This window comes from Dermacentor variabilis, chromosome 8, assembly GCF_050947875.1.
Source record: "Dermacentor variabilis isolate Ectoservices chromosome 8, ASM5094787v1, whole genome shotgun sequence".
In the NCBI taxonomy this organism is placed as follows: Eukaryota; Metazoa; Arthropoda; class Arachnida; order Ixodida; family Ixodidae; genus Dermacentor; species Dermacentor variabilis.
The window spans coordinates 6,270,434-6,297,062 of record NC_134575.1 but is presented as its reverse complement, the minus strand read 5'-3'; the positions used below and the strand labels follow the sequence as shown (position 1 = coordinate 6,297,062).

The 26,629-nt window shown below is 50.0% G+C and overlaps 1 protein-coding gene and 1 long non-coding RNA gene across 4 annotated transcripts in view; one reads left to right on the top strand and one right to left on the bottom strand.

Annotated features, from left to right (window-relative positions):
* Window positions 1-711: 711 nt before the first annotated feature.
* Window positions 712-7,447, bottom strand: LOC142589544 (uncharacterized). The gene is made up of 3 exons (XR_012829890.1): window positions 7,382-7,447; window positions 2,957-3,056; window positions 712-1,205 (listed from the first exon to the last, which is right to left on the bottom strand). It is a non-coding gene; the product is annotated as an uncharacterized LOC142589544 (long non-coding RNA).
* The window catches only part of LOC142589543 (RNA binding protein fox-1 homolog 1-like), a 555,879-nt gene continuing 534,099 nt past the window's right edge, over window positions 4,850-26,629 (top strand). Inside the window, exons 1-2 of one of the 3 annotated variants that reach the window (XM_075700978.1) lie at window positions 4,850-5,265; window positions 6,144-6,605. In XM_075700978.1, the coding sequence (XP_075557093.1) occupies window positions 6,444-6,605 (162 nt within the window). In that variant the 5' untranslated portion in view covers window positions 4,850-5,265; window positions 6,144-6,443. Of the gene's footprint in view, window positions 5,266-5,769; window positions 6,046-6,143; window positions 6,606-26,629 lie in introns of those variants that run through there. The other 2 variants (XM_075700980.1, XM_075700986.1) reach the window with 2 other exon arrangements.

Sequence of the window (26,629 nt, the reverse complement as noted above, 5' to 3'; positions counted from 1 at the left end):
TGCTCTTTCTTTTCATATTTTTGTGAGTGGGGGAGCGAGAAATGAAAAGCTTTGTAACTTTGATGTCTGCTGTTTACTTCTCGTGCAATTGGTTTGTGCGTATGTAAGTTTTGAGAGAAGCACTGACTCCACCGTTCGAAATACCGTGCATGTCTATTTTTTATTAGTTCGGAAGTGTTTCTAATCGCATGGTGGTGGACGTCACTTGCATGACTAATCGCGATGTGCAGGGGGCGAATAAGACATTCACTAGTTATGTTATCTAATTATTAACTTTAGTGCACATATTTCAATTGCGAATTTGAGGCCGACCACTGTACTGAAGTAATGTCTGCTTACACTCTCAAGAAAAGTTTGCGCACTTAAGGAGACACAGCCACACTCAAACACATGCTATAGGAATGTAATAATGCCCAACGCAAAAACGAGTTAAACTCCGAGACCCTATTGCTGGGCTGGGCCGCCGCTCTGTGCAGCTCCGACCTCGGCGCTGTTGCGTGCTCCAGGGTAGCGTACCGTACTGCTGCCGAGAAGTAGCGGCGCCTGCCTATCGAAGCTCGACCGACATTACTTATTGGGTAGCGTGGCGTTGTCGGCGGGCTGCAGGCATCCGGTAGATCGTGGCGACCAAGCAGGGGCGAGACGATTTGCTAGTGCGAAACTCGCACTGTTTATTCAAAGGTAGTTGAAAGAAAATAAGAAGAGCATGAAGTATGAAATATTTCAAAAGTACATTTCGGAGCCCCTTAAATAGGCTTTCTACAAGTGTGGGCGGGATCTTGCTTCCGTCGATGACACGTGACAGGCACCGAGAGAGCGCCCCTCCTCCTGCAATACCGAGCACGGGAAGGAGAAGTCGATCCTCTTTTCGACGAATCCGGGGAGAAGGTCGGGTGAATGACCTCTCCGGCGCCGTGGGGTCCGGCCAGAAGAGGGTAAGGGGATGATGTATCACCCACGGTGCCACGACCATGAGAGGGGAAGGGGATGACGTAGCACCCACGGTGCCACGACCATGATAGGGGAAGGGGATGACGTATCACCCACGGTGCCACGACCATGAGAGGGGAAGGGGATGACGTAGCACCCACGGTGCCACGACCATGTAGAGGGGAAGGGGATGACGTATCGCCCTTGGCGTCTGGCCATCCCTAACAGCGCCCAGCTCTGGGCCGTCCAGCAGGCCCGCGAGGCGACGGACCAACCTGCAGGACAATTCAATAAAGTTATTACCCACCAACCAATTGGGGCTTGTCTTGTCCCACAACAATAATCGTCATCTGCCTTGCTTGCGTTTCCCTTACTGAAAACTCAGCGCTAGCTAGTTTGCTGTCGGGAACGCTTTGTCACGATGATAACGCGCAAGCCGTTCGTGACTGAAGTACCGGGCTCGCAGAGTTAAATAAAGGAAACGCGGGCAAGACGGATGACGATTATCGTTGTAGAACAAGGCATCACCAAAGGGTGTAAACTTTTTTGATGTAGCAGAATATTAAGTCTAGCCCCAATTTCAAGATACGTGCCTCCGAAAACAGCGAAAAAACGCACGTGCGTTACCGTTACGAGTACCCTGAACTGCACGGCGAACGGTTTTAAGAAACTCAACTGGAACGCGCATGTATTTTGTAGCACAGTTTAAGGCGGCATATCTCGCAACTGGGGCTCAATTTGGCATTTGCGCTAAGCAAGCATGCCCTCACGCTGCTCGGTTTTAACGTAGCAGTCGCAATAAGCGCCGTAATAATTAACAAGTTTTTTATAGCTAATCTTTTTAATTAGGCCCCTGAATATCGTGATTAGCCTCGCAAGCAACTTCCGCCTTTTCATTTGATTGATTGAATAAATGTTTCATTTCGTGGGATGATATATATACGTTGGCCAATGCGAAGAGGAGAGAAAGTCTGTCGGGAGTGGAAGGTGCGCTGCGAAGTGCAGTATCTACAACCGGTGTCAAAGCTCGGATTCAACGCATGCATCTGAAAGCTGAAACAACGCTGTCGCAGGCGTCTTTTCTTAATCTGTCCGAATTAAAAAATAAAATAAAATACAGGTAGTATATATTCTTGCATCAAAAAATAAGAAAAATAAAAGCGAGTTACAATTGTGCATTGCTAACCAAAGGCAAATATTTTTTGGTTATCTCTTTCTACACCCTTCTCCATCTAGGCAAATCAGCCACACTGAACAATATATGGTTTTTAATTCATTCGTTAGGCCAATAGTATAGAGATTAAAACTAGTTTCGCCAGAGCACGTAATATGCATATATATATTGTCACGTGTTAGTGACGGTTAAGAAGGCAGCAAAAGTGTGATTAACGAAACGAGCGTTTTATTGGGCGAACTTGTGCCCTTAAGAACAGGCTACACTCAATGACCAATGGTAGCGGCGAACACGATCGGCGGTCGTCGAAAATCTGATCAGCGGGTCAAGCGCGTCGGCTTTTATAGATCAGTCGTCGAATGTTCCAGAGTAATCGCTGGGACCCGCATGCCTTCCACAAAGTTCTACGCCATTCGCGTCGCGCATACATGCAATCAGATTACACAATTCGGCGACAACAGACAGCGGATGGAACCATCGATAACATTCCAGAAACTTCCGACACCTGCAAGAGCGTCCTGCGCTGTGCTTTTAGGCGGTGAAACGTGTTGCCCGATAAAGCCAAGTACACGCGTCAATATATATATATATATATATATATATATATATATATATATATATATATATATATATATATATATATATATATTATAAAATTTGGAACTGATATGCGTACGTTGAGTACTGCTAGTGTCACATATAGAACCTGAAGCACCGTTCCCACCGTCTCTGATGACATAGGTCAAGCGCAAAAAGAAAAGAAAACAAAGCATTTGGGCAGAGGGGTAAGGAAAGAGGCCAGAGTAGAGAAAAAGGATCTTTATGCTTGTAGATCCCTTTCGAAGAACGCACTTCCACTTGCCGTCCTTTGGTTGAGGGCATTCTCCACAAGATATTTGATGGAAGGTTGCGTAACATCAGCAATCCGACGCTTTCTAGTAAGTTGAGGCCCCTAAGAGGACAAAAACAGAAAGCGATGAGGGAGAGGGCTAAACAAAGGTGGACATAGAGAGAGAAAATGAGAAAATTAGAGATTAGAGCAATTGCCGGGTTTATTACTCCGCACTGGGGGGAAAGGGTAGAAACGACGAAGAGAGATGAAGCAAACAAACAAAGAAGATATGAAGGGTATCTGTCCACACAAACACGATGAGAGCACATGACAACGATCATTCTTTCGCACATTTCAGATGCTTAAAAAAGATAAACAAAAAGTATTAGCGCGGTTACAGCAAGTTGGGCTAACGTCGGCTGGAACCAGGTTCTACGTAAGGATTGTACTTTCCGTAAGGGGACGTTTGTGTAATTTGTCGACCGTGGCGCAGTGTACTGTTCCTTGTGCACTGAAACGAAAAATTCAAATTCATATATTAATAATAATAATAATAATAATAATAATAATAATAATAATAATAATAATAATAATAATAATAATAAAGTGCTCGATCGTCACTTTGGGGCAAAAGACTTCGCTTCCAATGAGGCATTTGTGAATGCTCTTCCAAGACTGGCGACTTGGTGGAGACAAGTATATCACTTCATACGTTTGCAAGGTGCCCGTTCAGTTTGCCCTTTTCGTCGCATACATGCATGCAGAAAGGAAGGAAGGAAGGCAAAAACGAAATAAAAATGAAAAAAAAGAAAGAAGAAGAGAGAGAGAGAGAGAGTGAGTGAGAGTGTGCAACAAGCAAAATAAAGCCACAAGAAACAGACACAATATAGGAGATCGAAGAGGGATTCGCGGCTCTGTTAAGCCGCTTGGGTGTTCACGAAGGGTTTCTAGGACGACAAACCTTCGACGCCTCAACGTAAACACCGCACTCGCCTTCCTCCGTGATCGTGTAGCAGCAAGAAGAAAAAAAGAGGGGGGAGGCGGTTCGTATGGTGGTAGGTTTGGCGGCGGGCGTCCCCGTAGCGAAGCATCGCGGTCCGCTAGCTGTGATGTGGCCAGCGTGCCGTACGGGTTGACAAGAAGATCCGTTGCGGCGGGAAGCGAAACGCTGGGTGAGAGCGTGACAAAAAATAGGCAAGGAAAAGGGCAGAACATGCCGTGTTCTCCGAGCGCGCAGTGAGTGAACAAGCTCTCTCTCTCACCCGCTTCCAATGCCCCCAACGCCTTTCACCCACGCCCAGCGAGGGGCGGGAAAGAGCAGAAGGGAGAAAGGCGGAGGAGGAGGGAAGCCCTGCACACGACATCTTTTTCACCCCCTACCATTCATTATGTGACCCTCTCTCTACATCTGCGCTCGACGGGGTCTTTGCTTTGAGTAGTAGTACCTCGAAAGCTCGGCTCGTTCTCTCACAAGAATCTCTCGGAAGGGAGGGAAACACACCCTGACACCCCTCTCGACAGCAGGGCTTTTTTTTTTTTCACCCGCTCTGCTACTCTCTCGCACCGCTTTCCGCAGATGCGTAGCAGAAAGAAACGACACGGCTTCCACCATCCTCCTCCTCCTCCTTGCGCTCTTTTCATCCTCTCCTTTATGCTGCTCGCTCTAATGGTTGCTGCCCCGGCGTTGTGAAAAGCGATCGGTGCGCCGTTTCTGCGAAAGGAACGGGAGGGGGCAAACGCCATTATATTTTGTTTCTCTCTGGACAGCTCCTGCAGTTTCCTTGCTAGAGAATCCCTTTACCCTTCGTCACTCGCCCTCCTCCTCTTCGAAACACCCGCCGCCTCGCCTCCTCCTCCTCCAATGCGAACCCACGAACGGGCCCGTCCCGAGTGCTGCTGCTGCCATCTTCTCTGGCCCGGGAAAACGTGTTTTCTGCCACAGTAGTGACGGACTGTGTCTCGTGCGTCGCTCACTCCGTGGAAGGCATTCTGCCAGGCCCTGATCTCCCTATTACACTGCAGCTTCGTTTGACATCGCTTCTCCAATATCCGCCTCTTTTCGACAGTGGTGTCTGTGTTGGTGATTGTGTTGTGTGCCGTAAAATCGCAGTGTTAATCGCTCTTCGTTTGTGCATGTGCGAACGTCGTCGTCTGCTCCGAGGTCGAAGAAAGTCTTCTGTATTTATTTCCGGTGGTTCGTCTGTGAACCGCTCATCCCGTGCGTGTGTGTGTGTGTGTGCCTGTGCCGCCAGTGCCTGTGACAGCTGGTCAACCAAAAAACCGAAGGATTTTTGATATTTGATAATCGACTGTTACAGCGGAAGACAAGGTAAGTCTCTTTTCAGCGTTGCCGCACTCGCGATAATGTGCCCACCTGACACCGCTCTCATGACAATCCCGACAAAGAAAACTCGCTAGAACGCTGGGCGCACGTTCCTGTTGCAGACAAAGCGCGCGTCTGAACGCCGCTCCCGAGTCCTGCCTCGTTCGTCTGCTAAGGAGGGAGCGGGCGAGGAGGGAAATCTTGTCATACCTGACTCTCCGCGGTAAATCGAGAGAACGACAACCCCGACGTCGTCAGCGGCGCTTTACGCTTGCTTTTATTTTATTTTTTTCCGTCCTAAAGCAACAAAATTGGCTTCTTGCGAAGCGTCGATTCTGTTGTGGGAGGTCTGAGAGAGAAAAGTTCGGTGCACCGCAGCCGGCACAGGACTCGCATGAGGGCGCGCCTGTGCAGCAGAAGAATCGAATGCACCTTTTTCCCGCGACCGGACGCTCGCGTCTGGGTCCCCGAGTAAACTGGTTGTCGTCTGCATGCGAGAGAGCAGACGAGCGCTTCTCCCGAGAATTTCCCGCCGTGCGCTCTGTGGCGTTGCGTTTCCATTGTGAGCTTTCAACGGACAGTTTCAGTGTTCTGTGCACACTTCTGAATGAAAAAATAAATAAATAAGAGTATCAAAGGAGCCAATCGAACAAAGCAAACGTCTCGCTGACGAGAGGTCGATGGAAAACGACAGGCTTCATGTTTTGCCGACGAACGGTTGCGATTTGAAAGGTCGAGAGTGTTGACAGCTTTCAGCGTCTGCGGCTCGCCGATACGAAAGTTGCTGTACGCGCTTTTGTATCGCGGTTTCTTTTTCGCTTCTCCAAGTTCAGCATTTTTCTTTTTTCAGGGCTCCCTATCTGTTTTCTCTTCGATCGCCGCAGGTGCCAAACACTTCTGGTACAGACGTACTACTACCGTTAAGACGCAAGAAAAAGGCAAGCGGCGGCCGAGCCCCACGTGAGAAAGGCCCAGCGAGCGTGCCTTCGAACGAAGCGGCGAGCCAGCGACGCACAGCGCAGACTCGGGAACCGCGCGGCGCACCATCAACGAGCAGAGAGCGTCGCTAGGCCTAAAGGCGACGCACGGAGAGAAGCGCACAGCCGCCGCGAGCAGCGCGGCTTGACGGGAAGGCCGAGAGACCCAGTCGCACAACCCCTCCTTCCAACCACGGCGAACGATTCATGGCGACCACCCGTCTGCTGAACGGAGCCGTAGGACTCGTTCAAAACACCGGCTCGCCTCTCGACATCGTCGGCAAGGAGAAGTCGTCGGCAGGGACGCAGGCAGACGGCTACTACAACGGTGCCGTCTCGTACGAGGCACTCGGCGGCATCGACCCAAAGGTGAGCAATGAATCGCCTTCTCCCATGGCTTGCCGATCTTTTACTGCGCGCAGCGCAAAGCGACCTTTCGGAGCAACGCTCGAGTATGCGGGGAAAGGGTGCGATATTTGACTGCGGCGAGTCAGAATTGGAAGCCGTGTCGCTACGGCCCTCTCTCCTTTCTTTATCAATCGCGAGTGCCGCGCGCGTATCACCGCGTCTCCGGGCAACGCGCGTGCGGACGATGCGACTACTCGCACATTTCGCGGTGCGTGCTATCCGGGGAAGCCCACCTCCGCCCCCATTCTGCGACGCGAGAGGCGAGCGAATTGCATCGATCCTTCTTTGTCACCGCGACATGCGCGGCCGATGTGGAATGATAGTAATGATATTAATAATAATAATTTTAAAAGAAAACATGCTATGGTAGGGAGAGGGGGGGCCGTCACTGTCCCGAGGCTTCTTTGTCGCGGTCGTCTTCCGCGGGACAAGGGGATCCTCGCGTGAATGACAGGCAGACAAGGCGCGTCCACAGCACAGATCATCTGCGCGGCATCGCGAGCAGACCGGACGTCAGACGGACAGACGCGCGCAAGAACAACCGCTCCACGGGCTCGCGCGGGGTCAAAAGTCTTAGGCCTAGCTGCTGTTCGGCGTGTCTGGGATTATTAGGCCCGGTCAAGTTCGTGGATTCCTTGTGTAAGAGTTCGTCGTCCATTGCAATCCCCGAGCCAGACCATGCAAGCACCCGTGGCGCGCGCGTTACAAGCGACGTTTGCGATGAGACTTTTCCACACCTCCTTTGTGCATTTCTTCCGCGCATATCACGACGACTTCTGCGATCACCTCCTCCTACGCTGGAAAAACTTGCTGGCTGTTTAAGCACACGACGCCAGACGCATGATCGTTACCGTTTTGTTTCGTGCAGCGTGCTGTCGTATACGTCACGATTTCATTTTCGTCTGCGAAGCGAACAGCTGCGATGTGAGCAGACGACCTCTTCCTCGGAGCGCGAATCTGTCGCGTGTTTCATTCTTTTTTTTTTTTCGGAACTCAACCTTCAAGCGTAAGCGCTCCATTATTACGTTCGCGAAGCGCCGCGTGAGCGTGCCAGCCATCCGCTGCGCCAACAGCAGAGGCGACGTCGAAATAAATACGAAGAAGCCGAGCTGGCGCTCTGTTTTCTCCCCGTAAAATCGATCGTGAGCTTCGTGGCGAGGGCTGGCCGCGCGGCCTCTCGCATCGACGTTTGTTTTGGGAGTGTCAGAATGAGCGTCGGGCAACGCGTGCAGGTTGCGTCACTGAGGCCGCATGGCCAGCTAGCGTTTTGTTTAATTCATTTCTTCGCCGCGGAATGGAGTCAATAAGTTCGCCATGCGCATACTTACTATGGCCTGGCCAGTTTCGGTTCAAACGCTGCCGAAGCCAAAAGCCAGGACGCTTTCGTTATCGCCTGACGTAGATACGCTGATTGTGGGGGTGCAACGTGGTGCTTCGTGAATGAAGACTCTAGAGGGTGTGCGAATGGCGACTGCACAGTAGGTCATATTCGCTGGCTCCGTGTGATTATCGATGTTAAGACGCTTGCACGTTTCCTCACAGTTACGCTTAGGTGTTGTTTCACTCACTCGTTTTAGTGTGTTAAAGGGACACTAAAGTGAAAAATGATTTCTTCTGCATCAGTAAATTACCGTTCTACAACACCAAAAACACTACTTGTACAACGATAAGACGTTTGGTAAGCTAGAAAAAGCGCAACAACGAAATACGGGTGGCGACGCCTACTTAAGTTCCCGCACCTGGGGGCTGTGACGTCATGGATTTTGATGGCATCTTTTGGGGCCTACTAATTATATATAGCGGTACAGACTGACTACCATTGGGTTCTAAAGGAACCAAATATTAAACATGGCAAGTTTCGGAATATTTATTCAGCCAACGTGGCCCAAATGCAATAACATACTTTGGAATCCCTGACGTACCGGCGCTGGGGTTTCAGCGCGAAATTCAAATACTGATACTTGGACCTCCATTTTCTCATCTAATAATCAAACTATTTTTTTTCTTAAATGACTGCCGGCAGGGTTCTCAAACAATGCTTCATTAGTCTAAACTGATTTATTGTTTCACTTTAGCGTCCCTTTAAGCAAGTTTTGTCTCTGAACGGATAAATGAGTGACGCCTGTCTTTGGTCAATCTTCGTCAAATCCGCAAGCCGATCATAGCTTTCATTGTCGTCTGGTCACTCGACACGCCTGGCGATGTCGCGAATTAGACGCAGTTTTGCTTAACTATTACATAATTACAGTTTTGGGCGTCTTCGTGACGATTGTAAATTAGATAAGCGCCACTCACTCCGTGTGCGACCGACATCGCTTCATCGCAATTTGTCGCTGGGAAGAGGCCTGCTATAGTCACGAGCTAGCACTTTTAATTTGATCCAAATGCACAAGACAAAGAAAGAACAGGCTCTCGCTCAGCCGTGTTTAACTTCAAAAGCGGTGTTTACTTAGACATGACACGAATACGGTACGCTCTCGTACGACAGGACTGCAATTCTCGTTTTAACGAAGTGTTGTGGGACAGCGAATAATTTTGATGCACGCGGCATCTCAGTGAGAATCGGTGTACAGTGCGGCAAATAATCTGTTAGAACGCTTGCAGCTTGCAATAGTTCTGATAAAATGCTAGTTTATGAGCATTATGACGAACGTTGCGGTACGAATGGACGCTTTAAAAAGGCATATCACCAATGGCATGTGACGGTGGTGTCAACATCACACACGTTACAAATGCCACGTGGTTCCAAAGTTTCTTCACTTCACGAATTCGCGTATAAACGACATGCTTTTTAACACGCATTTACGCCGCCAGTGTCTCGAAATTTTAATGCCGCCACTAATCAACTTTGCAGTGATTAATATTCCTTTGGTAAACTGGCATCTATATTGGGAGCGAGCTCCACCACTGGAACAGCTGGCGCCACCGTCGGCGTAACGTGACACGAGGGATCACGTGGACACAGCGGTCGAGTCAGCTGCTTCCGAAGCACCGAAGCCAGCTGAAAACGAAAGTTTAAATTCTTATATACGCTGCGGATCTGATTAAGCGGTGAGGCTTTCCCGCCTTGGGCATCTGCTTCACACCATTTCAGAGCACTATAATAGGTAGTGGCTGCCTTTGGAGGCGTGCAGCATGGCAGGCTACTGCTCGGGTGTAGCAGTACCGGGCGTACGCAACGGAGCCCGGTGTCAGCCTTATTCACACGTAGCCGCAGGACAAGAAGCTGCGTGAAGCTTGGCTCGCGAAACTAAGAACCGGCAGACGGCCATCGGCTGAAACTCGGGTATGCAGCAAGCACAGACGCGAGGAAGATTTGTGCTACGGCGCTGGGACTGCGCGATGTTCGGTGAGTGGCAGAAAACGCGCACTGAGACGCTCGCTCGGCTAACCTCATGACGATTTGGTCTAGGAACTTGTTGATGCTAGATACTGGCAAGTTCACTGGACTGGAAAGGGAGCGGCAAGAAGCACATTAAAGAAAAGCACGACATATGATCATGTTTGTGTTATGAAATAATGAACTGGATTACAAAGCAGATGCAGCGGGATATCGCACGCTGAGAAGACCGATAAACATACAGTGCGACGCAACCTGAGAAATAATATTGAAACTTCCAAGAATTTAGACGAAATAGAAGATTGACTCGTCGCGACGGCACATCACAGTCGCCGTAGGCGTCAATGTCTCTCTAACGAAATTATTTTTTAACAACTCTGATAGCGTCTACGCAACAATGGTTGCTAGTGTACTGTCAAATGCTCATATGAGGCGGCCTAAAGCTCACGGCACGGTGCGAAAACGCGCACGCAGCGAAAGCGAAACATTATGCGCGGACGTGCGTGCAGACGCGCAGTCGGTCGCTGCGAACCCGCGCGATCGCTGCGTTGAAGCTTCATTCAGCGGTGCTCCGTTTGGTTACACAGGCGGCCCACCGTAAGAACATAGTTTGCTCTCGGCGTTTAGCTACCTTTCACGCCAGTATAGCCGGTTCGGGAGACTCCATCGCGGCGACCGCGCGCAGTGGCGTTCACTGTACGTATTCGGTGAACAGATAGTCTGTAAATGATTCTGTGCTTCCAGTTTGCCCAAGATTATTATTGTGACAGTAAAAACCTCCCTCGTTTTGAGAGTATCTACAGAAATGTCCAGGAGCCCTGCCGCGTGTTTTTAGTGAGTGCCGTAAGCCAAACCTATGAGGAGCGCGCCGCGTGATCCCTCATACTACGCAAGGGAGGCGCTTCCGGCAGATGGCGACTCCGTTAGTACTCGTCCCCAATTGTTTTCGAAACATAAAGCGAGTGTATAACGGTGTTCAACAAGATAATAACTTTGAGAATCAGAAAAAGCGTTCCCTTAACCAAGGAAGGAAGAAAAGAAGGCGGGAGGGGGGGGGGAGAAGCTATGCCTACGGGGTTTTCAGTAGCCCGCCCAAAAAGATCGAGTTGCGCACTATTAAAAGTACAACCTTGGTTTCTACCATGACATAAAATTTCTTCACAGACACATTTGGAACAAATTTCTGCCGCTGTTACTATGTGAACGGCACCCCGATATGCATCCAAGTTATGGTAAATGAGAGAAATAGTTATTTGTGATCAATGCAAGAAAGAATTTCCGACAACAGCGTAATATAAAACGTTACGATAACACCGTTCTGCACGGTTCAAACATGCAGTCGACGAAGAAAGTAGGTATCGGAATTTACGAACCTCTTTAGAGCCTTTAAAACGGGGCGACAGACATCTCGAAACTGCACTGCAGCTCCATCTCACTCGACACAAAGTTCTGTGCAACTGAACGAAGCGTGGGGGGAATGAAAGCAAAGAAAATGTGCGCAGCTAAGCGGATATCGTGGTGTTTTGATAGGCTGATTGGAGGTAACAGGGTCGATAGCTGTGCATATAGTACACGACCCCCTTAAGGTTACAGCCAGCGACAAACACTACTTGCACAAGAAGGAAGGTTGCCGCGTCCCGTCGTCTTCATGCTTGTGTAAGTCGTGTTTTTTCGTTGGAGTTCACCTTTCACTAACGACTAGAAGTAATTATGAATAAATCTGCACGACGTGCTTCTGCCAACGTTTGCCCCAACCATAACTATGAAACCCAACCTTGTCACAAAACATATCGTGATAATATTGCTGGTCCTCGCTTTAGGCACATAATCCTATATCGGGTATTTCAGCGCACGCGTTAAATTTTTTTTTTTTTTTAAATCTACCTGAGGCAGATGACTCAGTTCTGGTCCATGAGCTGGTCTACTAGCTCGGAAGAGGCGGACATTACTTTCACGATAAACTAAAATGCATAATCGACTGATTAACAGAAATTCAGTATTTAAGTTGTTCACTAATTTCCTTATGGCACATATTGCCATTTACAAATGCTAGCTGGGGAGTTCGCAAGGCGGGTCCACTTGGAACGAATCCTCAGGATGACACCAGATGTGACATACTAATTCCTGAACTTTGCGCAGAAATGCGCTGGCGTTCCAGTTAATTGTCTACTCCAATGCATACAGCGACGTTTTGTTGAGAAAGTAGGTGGAACGACATTGCATTTTTACTGCAAGTTTAGCGGAGCATATATTGTAAATGGTGTCATTCACACAATTATATTGAAGTGGACATTCCTTAAGTCTCAACCGCTAGAATTTGTAAATTACAATATGTGCCTTAAGGTAATTAGTTAAAAAATAATTAGTGAATTTCTGTTCATTAGTCCAGTGTGTATTCTAGTTTATTGTGCAAGTAATGCCCGCCTCTTGCGAGCTAGCAGACCAGCTCATGAACTAGGAATTGTGCTATCTGTCACAGGCAATTAAAAAAAAAAAAAAATTAAAGAAGAGAAAGTGTTCGCTGAAACACCTTGTATAATTCATGCACCAAAAGAAAGTGCTATTCCCTGCAACAGTAACACTTTTTTTTTCATTTAACGCTTGTCGCATGATTAGAACGCGCCTTCCACCAATAACGTCGCTACAATTCGTATTCATCTATATTGCCTTTCCCTCATTTGCACTGTAATGTAGGTCGACTGGCATGGTTAATACCTAGATTTCTTCTTTTTGCTTGTTTTGTTACCTTTCTTTCTACCTGTATAGCTAAATGCTCGATTTACATAATGCGTTCAGTACTGGTTCTGGTGTTGCATACTTGACATTTATCAACATTTGTATCAACAGATTTAAACAGCGCGGCACAAAACACAGCAGCAAAACACGCTGTTTACTGTGTTGTACTTGAGGGGGGGGGGGGAGGAGGCAAGCTACAGCACACCGCTGAAGACGTTGTCGAGCTTACTTCTCCTATCTCCATTTGACTACAGTTGCTCTGCATTCTCTAAAAAGCGCGTATTTTTCCTGCTTTTTTTCTTTCTGTCTTTTCTTACGAGCCTCAAGTTAGGCTTATATATATATATATATATATATATATATATATATATATATATATATATATATACTTTGCAATTCGTGACAACACGTTCATGTACCCACCCTGAGAATTCCGCGCAAAATTTGCAACTGAATATTTGACCATCATTTTTTTTTCTGCTAATAATTACCTATTACCTTAGCCTATTACCGCGGAATGGACAAATGTAGAGCTCTTCAAGAACACTTTATCGATATAAAGTGATTCAGTGTGTCACTTGATTTAGTGTCCCTTTGAATAAAGCAAAGACACGCAGGATAGATAACGTTTATTGCTTCGGGACGAGAAAAGCATGGAAGGGTGTGAAATTTTTTTTTAAGGGTGTAACTACACGAGCGTTCTGGCATTCCAGCGGTCACCGCGACTGGGAATCCAACCCGCGACCTCGTGATTAGCTGCGCAACACCCTGTGCTACACCGAGCGCGATCGTGGTGGACCTCACTCTTTTTAAGGCTTCATAGTTTCCAATTGTTCACGGTTACGCTTCTTCGCATTTAAAGTGCTGTAGCCGCGAAAGTCGCCAGCTGCTAAGTACGGGTTTGCATCGCCTTAGAAGCGTGGACTATGCACGCATTGAGAATGTCCAACGAAACGCATGAATTAAAATGTTTCACGCCGCGCACGAGTGCACGCGCAAGCTCGGCTACAGGCGAGAGAGAGAGAGAGAGAGAGAGAGAGAGAGAGAGAGAGAGAGAGAGAGAGCTGTGTAGCGATGGCGACGGGCAAGGAAGCAAAATTAGAAGACGAAGGAGATTGCACGCTGAACGTGTGGTGTGCATGCGAAGGCTCATCAGAAACCGATTGGGCCCAAAATGACAACAACCGTTCTCTCGCGAAGGGAGCCACATGCAACGCCGGAAATGCGGGAGGCTCTAACACGTGGTGCTGTTTTCCTCTCGCATACGCTCCTGCCTGCTGTTGTGTGCCCCGTGTAACATTTGTCGAACCGCGCAGGTATGGCCTTGGCCGAGGTCGCGTTCTTCCCGCGCGGAGCGAACGTGGTTCTTTGAAGTTGCGGGCCGGCGCTACTGGCAGTACCAATGAACAAAGAAAACGCGATACTGCCAGAACAAGTTACTGTGCTGGCGTTTTACTAGCCCGCCAACGTGCTCTCAGCCATGTTTTTCGAATTTTTTTTGTCCGGGACTTGTTACTTGTCTTCATCACTATCTTCTTCCATATTGTAGTTTTTTGTTTCTGGATTGAGAATCATGGCGCTGAAGTCAGCTCCTGTGTTGTTTCCTTAACTTCTTTCCTCGCGTTCTGCGCTGTGCAAAAATGCCGATATTGAATCACCAACTCGCCCTAGCTTGCACTTTATGTAATAGACGTCTTAGCGGGAGTACGTTCTCCTCCCACCGTCGTCGTACGTATCTTTGCGCTGTTGTGCTCAGCAAAAAAGAAGAAAAAAATACAATGTTGGTTGATTTTTGTTCCATAAATATGACTCACACCCACTACGAATTGTCCAAGAATCGGATGAGATTAGCGAGGAAAATATGTTAGCCTTGTCTACAGAAAAATGTCGCCTCGCAGATGCTACTCGTAGCCGCCCGGACTTTATTCTTTACTCGGGCGCCGCACTGAGCAAATAGCGCGATCTCACAGCGTGGTCGGTAGAGTGGCCGTGTGGCTGCAATCCAGGGTTCAGCCTCCAGCTTTGCCAGTGGCCAACGAACCGGGACCTAGCTCTTTCGGCCATCTGTCGAGCTCCACCGCAGTGCACCAGTGTAACTCGGCAGGCAGCATTACGAAAAGTTTGAACTTGAATAACTTTCAGTTAGTAACGTCGAGCGGGTGTTCGTTTCTAATGACGCACGCATTTAAGTCACTTAGCCGTAACTTTCCTGCTTCGTTGTAACTGTGTTCTGGTCCCGTTAAGAACACCGATCCGGCTTATTCCGCAAAGTTTCGGCGCGAGTGCGTCGATGAGCTCGGCTGAAACCAGCATCGTTATATGCGCCGCCTGTCGATTTCCAGGTTCACAACGCCTTCTTCATCCGTGGTGAGAGGGGAAGTCTGCCCCTCGGCTGCGCGTGCAGTCGCGATCATGCAAAGGCGCGCCAGCCGGAACGACCCACGAGAGGGACACCGGTGGGCGAACAGCGAGCGCGGAAGCACCTTGGTCACAGCGCCGCTGTGGCGCAGCGTGTCGTCGGACCGATAGTTTGGCTGCGAAAGCCTAGTTCCGGATTCTTGCAGACTCCCTGGATTTATCGTCGAGGAAAAGCACGCGGAAAAATTATTTGCGAGTGCCGCAATTTCGGCGCGCACTTCTCGGTGTTCTCGAAAACGCGCGTGCTCGAAATCGCAGACGTTTCTGCAAGATGACAGTTAGCAAGCTAGTCAAAGTTGTTACGTTTTTGAAACGAAACCGGGGTCCTGTCGCCTCGTTAAAGAAAAGGGCCGCTGTCAGGACAGTCGCACAGACAACGCATGCCGATCGTAATCCCCGCGTCCTCGTAACACTGCGCATATGGCGGAGCCGAACTCTCCCAAAGCCTTTCTTGACCAAAGCACTGCGGTCGTACTTTCGAACAATCTATTTCTCTTTCGCTCTTCTTATCCCCCGCGGCGCGGTAGGGGGCCTCGATAAGTTCACGCGTGGCAAGGGTTCCGCAGATGCCTGCGCCAACGGCGCCGCGGCAGCGCCGTAACCAATTACGGAGGCGCAAAGGGGGCGGAGAGTGCGGGATCGATCGTTACAAAATACGTCTGTGAGTGGCAGACGTGCTCGGTAACAGTAGGTTCACTATCGAACGGCGTCTGTTTGTGACAGCTGCTGGAGCTCTTTGTGAATACGGGCCGTGTTCACCAAGTTCCGTGCTGCCACATCACGGGTACTGCGCCGTCATTGTTCCGTACAGCGCCTGCCCTGTCTGTGCATTGCTTTTGTTGGCCGTCTGGTTCCAGCAAGAACCCACCTGTCATACACAAACTACCCCAGCGACATGCTCTTCTTTAAAAGTTCTCAAGGTCTTCAGCCGTAGCGCTTGCTGTAAAAAATACTGGAGGCAGCTGTAGCCCTAGTTTATACACCGGTTGGGAGCATATGCTGGTTCAGCCAGCATGCTAAGGTAGTACACGCATTTGCCTGTGTTCCTTTCTTTTTCGAACGACTTCGTGATTCCTTAAATTGATTATATACAGCGAGAGATCGCATAAATGAAACTCCAAAATTCGCAATGATTATGCATGCGAGCAGACCACTTATCGCTTATCGCGTAAAAAAAAAAAAAGAAAAACTATTCCTTGGAAATTCTGAAAGACGAAGCGTACCACATAACCCCACAAGAGCGTCTGAACATTGAATAAATCACCGTACTACTCATAATTCCAACATTAGCCGAACAATCACAACGCCAATGTTCCCTCTAGCAGTTCTTTGAGAAAACTCGTTGCCTCCCTTCTCTCCGATGGACGAGCCGCGCCCGCGTGCACGAGGGAGAGAGAGACGCTCACTTGCGCAAGCACGCACCGCGCACGGCGCTCTCGCTGTGCCGGACCGTTTCCGGCGACATTGGGCTCGTTGAACGCGGCTCTGCCGGGGGCCCACTGTTTCCTCTCGATTGCCGAGCCCCGTAGAGTCTCCGCCGGGAGACAATGACGCTTGCGAGAGTGGCAAAGGAGAGGGATAATTCGAGGATGCGGTCGGCAGTATTTGGCCACGGCTCGAGCGTCGTGTCGCGAGCTCTAACGACAGGCAGATATACACACACTCTGTGTCGTTAGATCTCTGCAGCGTTGCAGAAGGTGCGACGTTCGCGAAACCCGGAGAGAACACACTTTGCTGTGATCTTATCGAAGTAAGTTGTTGGCACAGTTGGTGTGTGTGTGAGTAATATATATATATATATATATATATATATATATATATATATATATATATATATATATATATATATATATATATATATATATATACACGCACGCAGGAAAGTTCATATTAAGGTTCGTTACAGCGCAACACAAGACAAGGACAAAAGAAGGTATAAAACGACGACACGGCGCTGACTCAACTGATACTTTATTGAAGATATGTCTGCCATATATATGCTCGTGCATCTCATGGTTATCAACTGGCACACACACACACACACACACACACACACACACACACACACACACACACACACACACACACACACACACACACACACACACACCTGTTTCTGGATGGAAACCTGAGAAAATACAAAAGACAAGGTAAGACCGCATGCACTTTGACTTCCATCCGTTCAGCAGTATAAATGTACCGCCTAAATTGCTGATGTTTTTTTTTTCTGAAGGCCGTGTGCTTACAGACACGCAAGAGCAGACGGATGAGGTGCACCCCAAGCGTGTTCGCATCCGCTGGCTGCTTTCTGTTGACCGACGCGCGCACTTGAGAAAGCCCCCGCCTATGCCGCACGGCTGTAATGAGACGGGCTGAGGCCACGCCTTCCGCAACTCCTTCACCTTTCGACAACGACGTCCTTCGGGCGCACGCTTTTTCATTGTGTCGCCATCTGCACACGGCCCCTTCTCCCCCGCGTCCGTTCATTTCCACCATTGTTCCTTGACGTTGTCGTGATCCTTGCCGCAGCTTCCGTCGAGACACCGTCGGCTGTTCTCTGTCGTGGACGTTGCGCGCAACGGGACCGACTTCCCCACAACCCCGTGTTATAGCGCAGTGTCTGCGCTCCACTAGAGGGTGTAATGTACACAGCGGACATACTGTCGGGCGCTCGCATGCACTGTCGCGGGACTCAATGCTGCTTGGACTGAAAGGGTCGCCAGAGGACAGGGGAGGCGTGCAGACGACGCAGCAGACACGTTGTTTTAACTAGGAGGGAACACGATAAGAAATGATCGAGGAACAAAAAATAAAAAGACAATAAATACCGGAAAGTTACTCGTCCGAATGAAGCCAACAGTGGGTCCCTTGGGTTCGTCGTCCCGGATTGCCTATAGGAGAGGCTGAGACGTTGCGTATACACAAACGCTCATTGGCTGAAACCAGCGTCTCAGGCACTCCAGCGCTATCACGCAGGAGGACACATCGAACAGACGCAGTGTGTTGTGACCATTTGGGCCATCGTGCTGCGAACTGTGCTCTATTGAAGGATCGTTTTTCATAGCGCTCGCATGATGTCACCTCGCACGTTTCAGTTGAACATTGAAATCGTTTATGGTGAAGCCGGCGACGCAATAGTTGCCGACATTTCCAATTTCATCCAAGTACCTCGCTCACTCACCTCGAGGGGCGCAGCTGCCGCCCATATTCGTGAGTACAGGTGGAGACGAGGAGAATCGCGGTTATCCTACTAATAGCGCGGCGAAGACGACGACACAAGAGAACACGGTACGACAAGCGCCCCTCCGGTTGTACAAATTCGCCCGTATCTGAGTTCAGGAATGCTAGCCAGAAGAGCGTCCGGTCGGTTACCCTACGCTGGGGGAACGCGAATATATAAACGAGGTAGAGTGGCAGAAAAGACGCGGTGAATTCGTGCTCGCGCGCGGACGACGTTGTTCTACTTGCGCTTGTCTACAAGCGCACGGCGCTCTCTCCAGACGGCTTTGCATGGAGATAGTCAGGTCTGGCCTTCAGTCTGTCGGAATGCAGGCGGCAACGCCTCGGCGGAGGTGAACTTTGCCCTCTCGTGGACTGCCAGCAAGAGCAGTCAATCGCTCGTCCTGCGTTTACATTTTCGCTGTGGAGTTTCGACGGCACGCAGGAGGCGACGGACAGCTGGGCGTGAGCTCGGGAGGCCGCTCTAGAGAGATCTGGGGGAGCGGACGTTGCCTCTCCCGCTGCCATGTTCCTTTGTTCTCCTGTACTGGTAACCGCAATGTTACGGTACACATTCGACTAGTTTCCGCCGCGCTCCAACTGAGCTTGCGGCGATGCTCTCTTGAGATTGGAGCCAAAGAAGACCGGCGCCAGCCAGCTGCTCCCAGCAGTAGGAGCTCTCAGATCTCGCTCGCGCTCCCAGCACGAAGGCGAGAGCGCCTACCGGCGCTCCGAACGAACCAGGCGAGTGTGTTCCGAGCGCTAGATTCCGACCAGCCGAACGTAGTGCGCTCAGGGGCGACCACACTGTAACGAGCTTTCTTCGATTGTCCCTTCCAATCGACTCGCGTGTTGTCAATCTTCCGCAGGCACAGTCGTAGGTTCCGCGAGAGTCCTCGCGTACAGTGGCGCGCCTTCTGCTCGGGAGCCCGTCCTCGCGATCGGCTTGCATGCGCCGCGCTCCCTTTTAATCCTCCCCGTGCAGCCGTGGCCCGCCGAGGGCGCGTCGTCCTCGCTCGACCCAAGGCGGGCGCCTCGTCGAGTGCGGCGACGACAAACGAGGGCCGAACGTCGGTTGGGCAAGCAGCAATTGTCGCCGCCGCGTGGGCGCCTATATACGCACGACGGCGGCGCTTCTTCCGCGCTCACCCCCGGGGAACGTACGGTGGGCTAAGCTTTAAGGGACACTAAAGAGAAGAAGAAAATAGCCAGTTTCAGTAAATTACCCTTCTCCAATATGCCGTAGAAGTCACTCTTGCGCGTGCGAAGAGGCTTGGAATGCAATCGAGAAAACAGCGAAAGCCCGGTGGCGGCGACGCCGCCTCGAAGTTTCTTCACCAGCTCGCCGTGACGTCAGGAATTTCGAAGACGTCTGTTCGGGCTTAGCTAACTTTGTTTTATCGTTAAGACGGTCTATGCTGCATGCTAAAGGAGACTCAACTTAGCAAGTTTCGAGAACTTTCACTGCGCCACAATAGCCCAAATACTGAAATATACTTTAAAATCCGTGACGTCACACTATAACGTGCCGGCACCAGGGTTCAAGATTGAAATTTAAGGGGAATGCAAGTTTAGTCTTTAGTTTCTTCTTTAGTAATCAGCCGTTCAGCGCGAAATTAAAAAAAACAAGAAATAGAGTTTATTAATCTACTGGTTTAGTGTTCCCCTGTAGTGGCTTCTGTAACCGGAAAAGCAGCAGGTGTTATCCACATTGCATCTGTACATTGGTACATGACATTCAAAGGAAGGCAGAATTAACAGTCGATTGTTCTGTATACACCTGCAATGGCCAAAGGAGAAGAGCGTAAATCACACATTACGCGATGCGTGCACAACCGATGAATATCGCCGGTCAAGTGGCGAGCAGCGCGCATCCGCAGAACCGCGGGGGGGGGGGGGGGGGTGTTGGTGATGAGCCGCTCCCCAAATAGCGCGCCGTCGAGCCCCGGCAGCGTCTTCGATCTTCGTGCACGCTTTGGCGCCTCGCGTCACTGGCGACCTTTGTTCAACCTTCGGATCCTCGCCGGTGGCGAAGACGCGGGCGCGTTCTCCTCGTCCGCACGCCGATGCTCGGATCGATCAATCAATGAAGCCAATTAAAGATGCATGCGGTGACTCGCACGTCCGCAGATTCCTCGAAGCGCGAGCGCTGCTTGAAGCGCACCGACGTTCTGTTCGCTCTCGAGCGGCGAGAGTGTGCACCGACTGTACGTTATACAGTGGCCGCCGAAGCGACGTCGCCGATGGTTTGCAGACTTCCGCGCGCATTTTGTCAAAGTACGAGACGGAGGCCCATCGATCGCTCGGGCCGAAGCGCTTGAAGCGAGAAAATGGTCGAACGCGCTGCGATATTCCGTCGAAATTTCTGCGATGAGACAGCGAGCGTCATTGCGGAGGTTGGGCGCGTTATTAATAACTGGTTAGAAGAGGTTACGCAGCGCAAGGAAAATGAAGTAATAGCTGGTTAAAATAACCGTATTCAGAGTTTCCACCGCTGTTCGGTCACGAACGGCGACGCATCGAGAACACGTCCGAATCCAGTGATCCGCGGTATTGGCACCGAGGAAATGCGGCGGCGAGTGCTCGGGCCCGCGTGCCAGCGAACCGATGCCCGCGCCACATACCACGGCACGTCCGTCTGAGCTGTGGCGGGACACCGATGGCGCGCTTGAACGGTGACTAGAAAGAGCAATGCCACGTCCTCACTCTGTAGTGCATTCTTGCCGGGCCTATTGAGTCCGCGTTGTTTGCCTTTTTGCATTTCTCTTTGTGCGTACTTTTCTGCGGTAAATATGCCAACTCCCACACACAAAATATTTTATTAAAAGGAAGCTTCAGCTTGGGGGCTCCTACCTAAATACAATGGAAAGGAGAAATCGTTTTTCTCGGCAACTACCTTACCGAATTTAATGAGGTTTGTTGCATTAAAAAAAAAAGTTAACATCTAGTGACTGTTGCCAGCGGATATTCGATTTAGGCTGTCGACTTTTTAGGAGGAATGATTGAAAATCGCAAATTTTCAGGAAACTAGACTATCGAATTTACAACTCCATGACTCGGCCATGAAAAACGATATCACAATTCCGTAAATGGCATCTAATAGTATATTTTAAGCGGGCAAAATTGATGTATTACACATGGCTCTTAGATACGCTAATAATATCTGAGTAGGACATTTGCAAAACCTTTGTAATTCACATAAGATAGAAACGAATGCATCAAGTTTGGCCGCTTTGGATGCTCTGGCGGATGAAGTTTACAGAACGGCGACATCTGTGTTCTTGGTTCAGAGTTGCGAATTCGTAAACTTGGTGCTTCTTTTCCGACTTTACCAATTTTAGGCAATTTATTTTAAAACAATTCAAGCCCTATATCAATATTTTGCTTCCAACAGTCACCAGAATTTACCTCTCTCTCTCAAGTGGTACAATTTAATTAAAATTGGCCCGGTGGTTATCTCAGAAAAAGCATTTCTGCGCTTTATATGCACTTGAATAGGCGGCGTCGGAGTTTTGCCTCGAGCTAAGGCTTCCTATCTTTGTTTTTTTTTTTGGTCTTTTTTTAATGCACTCGTCTTCTCCTTGGTTGTCAATGTTTTTGTTTTTGCTTGATGTAGCGGAAAGCTGCAGATTGACTGTGAGCGCGTGTGATTATTTAATATACACAGTGCGAACGGTACACGGTAGCGTTTTTGAATCCCACGGCCGAGAGTCGATCCCGCGACCTCGTGCTCGTCGTCAGTATATAGGCGCCATGTAGTCACTCAGCCACCGCGGTGGGTCTGTCCGCTTCCTGGCAACGTGTGTATCCACTAGCGCACTCATCCACCATACCTCCCGACTGGCCTTTCCTGCACTCCAGGCCGTTTCGACGGCATCTTCGGGATTCACACGAGCAACGAAGCAGGGGCCCGCTAGCGCCGCATATACGTCACGCGATTAACATCGGGGCCAGCGCGCGACGGCGCAGAGACGGACGGAGTGGTGATATAACCACCACCGAGACGCGGTGGATGCTTGGAGGGAGGACGGGGAAAGGGGGGTAGGCTTTAAGAAGCAAACAGGAAACGGGAAAGAATTTCGCGCCGAAGCACGAAACAAAAAATCGGTCAGGCGGCTCGACCCGCGAACACTCGACCACGCCTGCTGTCGCCCGAAACGAAGCGATGCGTGAAGGAGCGTATGTGTGTGTGTGTGTGTGCATGCGGTATATAAAACGGGTGGCGCCAACATGCGAGCGACATGACTCGAGGACGTGTGGCCTACGCGCCCGAGACGGAACGGGGGGGAGGAGAACGAGCAAACGGCGGCGGGCAGAGGGACCACTCTCCGAGAGGCACGGCAAGCGAATGAACATCGCGAGGGAGAGAAGAGAATAAATGCGGCTACGCGGGCATCTGCGTCGGTACGGTGCGCGGGGCTACTGGAGCCAATAAGGACACGCAGGAAGGAATAAGGTCTTGCTCGGACGAATGCGGCGGAGATTTCAGATCGCCCAGTGTGCGACGCCGTCGCCCATTCTGTGCGGCACACACCTCTCTTTTGTCGCACGAACGAACCCGTTTCTGGCGGGACAGCGGGAAGAGGGAGAGGTAGATTCTCGTTTCATTTTTGCTATAAACGCGAAACTATTTCTGGGCTCAGCAAAGTGCGCCAAGTCCCTGTCCCTGCCTGCACATGCTGAACGTTCTCATTGGACGACCCGAACACACACACACACACACACACACACACACACACACACACACACACACACACACACACACACACACACACACACACACACACACACACACACACACACACACACACACACACACACACACACACACACACACACACACACACACACACACACACATATATTGCGCTCTCGCTTGCGCATCGTGGTTGCACTGCTCCCAAACAATCCGCGCACAAACGAACACAACGTTTAGGCGGCTGTGCTGCCGCTGCTCATCGCTATCACGAACCGCCCCGCGAGGGAAGCACATCGCCGGCGTAAATCGCGCAGTCGACGCCTTCGCCACTGCCCTGTAAGCGGCAGCACGCTCTACTAGATGCTGTGTTCGTTTGTGCGCGGACAGTTTGGGAGCGCTGCAATCACGGCGCGCAAGCGGGTATATCGCGGTATTTTTTTGCATTTCGCAGGCATACGCAGCAAGCTGAGAAACACTAATAGTTAATAGGTAGAAAGTTACAACCTGTCTAATCGGACGTTTTGCAAAGCGCTCTCCAACTTTCTAATTTGATTTTTTTGCCTAACTTCGTTGCTTCAGAAGTTGGTTAATTAATCTTGACTAATAATCGAATTGAGCAAAATCCGAAAAATAGCGTGACACGCTACATACAAAGATGAGCAGCACGCCGCGTCTTGGTGTAGAGTGCATCGGCGTATTTTTAAACTCTGGCTAAAGCTAGTTGAAACACCCTGTATATATAGGCAGTATTGACAGTTACTATTCTGCTGTTGCACAGGAACACGTACTACAAGAAAACAAAGCCAATGCGTTCCGTTCGCGTTTCGTTCCGGCGTGAAACACCGCGGCGCTGGCGCCTACGCGTCGTAAAAGGACGCGGCCGTGCGTTCATTATTGGCCCGACGGTAATTATTCGCATACCTGCTGTCCGTTGAAAGGTCACCGAACCCCACCTCCGGTCGCACCATGTTGCGTTACCGAGCGTAAATGAACGGAAGGAAGAGGGAACCTGCGAAGCGTTCGCTCGCTTTGCGCTCGAGCGTTAAACACCACGGGACGAGACTCCATCGTCCTTCATTCGACATGCTGCGCTACAGTCAAGATGCCACCAACATGGTTCACGTATACAGGGACAGCTACACGAGGCTGGCTCTGTTTTCGCACAGCGCATCGCTTCACGACGATCTAAGGCCTTCACAGTGCGGTTCCTCATAATCACTATGGGGAATAAGAATTGACAAAAACACGAATTTACACTTCGCTTTGTCACACAGCTCCGGTAGCATTCGTCTTCAAGCGTGGTACTTCAATGCGCTATTACAAGCAACAATACATAGTGATAATAATAATGACACTTCACAGGTACGATTTTCTAACCGTATGTCGGGTATTTTTCTTTTTTTTTTTTACGTAGAGTATTTTGTCAATTACCATATATATATATATATATTTATATAGTTGAACCGTGAGATGCCGTAAAGTTTCCAGAAGCAAAAACTTCTGTCGCCCACCGATGCCGCGGGGACAGGACGGTGTGGCCGTCATCGAAATTGACACCCGTCACCCAGCGGGACGGCCCGTGGTGGTGGTGTCCGCGTCGCCGTCACTTCTGTTTGACCTGTTTGCTTTGGGACGGGCAGGCCTGCTGGGGTCGCGGTGTGCTCGGGGCTTCGGCATTATTGGGTGCAAACAGGGCGACGACCGGACGTGACTGAGGAGTCGGCGAGCCAACCGGCGGCTGTCGCTGCGATGGCCGCTCTGGGTGCATGAGTGGACCGCCAGCGCTCCAGGCAGCTGCAGTGAAGCCGCCTTTCAGTCGACACGCCAGGCTGTCGCTGTACAGATGCTCCCGGAGCGTGGGTTGCCTCATAAGAGTGAAATTTAAAAAAAAATAATAATAAAGAACTCGGCCGGCACAGTGCAAGCTCCAATTCTATTCCTTTCTTATTCCCCGTTCGGAACCGGCGGATCTCGGTGGTAGCAGAGCGCCGCTTTAACCACTGACGAAGCGCGAAAAGGAGCAGCATTGCAATAGGTTAGCTGCATTAAACCAGACCCTTTACTGTTTAAAGTGAAAGCAAGATCTGCACGCATTACAAGCCTTTCTTCTGAAACGCCGGGAGAGCATTCAGTCGCTGACAGCAAATAAAAAAAAAAGGAAAAGAATCCTGTGGTCTCATACGTGCCAAAACCACGATCTGATCACCAGGCACGCCGCAGTGACGGACTTTTTGACCACCTGGGATTCCTTTAACGTACCTCCAATACACGGCGTTTTTGCACTTATCCCCCATCGAAACGAGGCCGCCGCGGCGGGGATTCGATACCGCGACCGCGTGCTTAGCAGCGCAACACCACTGCTGCTAAGCCCCCACGGCGGGTTCGCCGATAGTAGTCGTGCACGGATTTCGTTTATTTCTCCTCGGGGCCACGTAACATTGTAGATATGGGAACCCTCATTTACATGTTTCTTTCGCTCGAAAGTTCAATTAAATGTGCAAACGCAAAATAGAAATCAATTAAGGTAACCGACAGTTATTGAACAACTGTTACCAACTGTAGTCGTATGCTCTGACCACTTTAATTCGTCGCTCTCAAAAAGAGTTTCACCGAGCCTTACCATCACGCAGACAGAGCGTCGCGATAGCACGACAGCCGTGTACTGCGGCTGTTGTGCAACCGTGCTAAAGCACATGCATCGTTCAGTGTCCGCGTACTGTCCACTTCCATGCTCACGTTGAACTTTTGCGCATGCCATTCTAAAAGCTGAGCAACCAAGACGGATACCAACGGAAGAAACGCATATGCAAGATTTAGTACACGGTAGAAATGCTGGCGCATGCGCTTGGTGAGAGCAAAGTTCAGTTATTGGTCCAGCTTTCATCCCGCGTGCTCCTTTTTTCTTGCGTATTCTTTTATTTCGCTTGTTTCCGTCTTAGTCGCCAAAAAAGTCGCAGTTTCGCCCGAAAGGCGAAGCATGTTTAGCGCTGTTTTTTATCGCTCGTAATCATGAACCAACCAGCCCAAATGCGTACTCTTTTGCGAAGCATCGATTGAGATAGAAAATTAGTAGAGATACGAAGTAAGTATAGTGCTTTTATCGGCCGTATAAATAGTTGGAAACGTTCGCTTAATAAGTGAGTTAACAAGACGGTGTCACGTGGGCACAGGGAAACATGAACACACTTCAGTCGATGACCGCGGAAACTCGCTGTCAAAATGCTGAAGCGAGGAAGCGTGGCAGCAGCAGCGAGCGAATTGAACCTTCGTGCTGCCTCTCGCTTGAACGCGAACCATCGAAAGCACAGCGCATACGAAGCTACCAGCATTAGGCTCGGCGCACTTCGTCCACATCGCAGATCGCTTTCCCCACCGCAGTATAACCTTATACCCCCCACCCCCGCCTTCGGTGCCTGGCGTGCGACAGAAGACGGCGCACTTCCTTCCTGCTCTCTCCCTGCGCGCGCGAGATTGAGCCGCGATGGTTGGGTGATCCTTGCGAGTTTTACTCGCACATGCATGCATGCGGTGCGTGGCGACGATGTTATCGTGCTTGGATTTTATACGGCACAT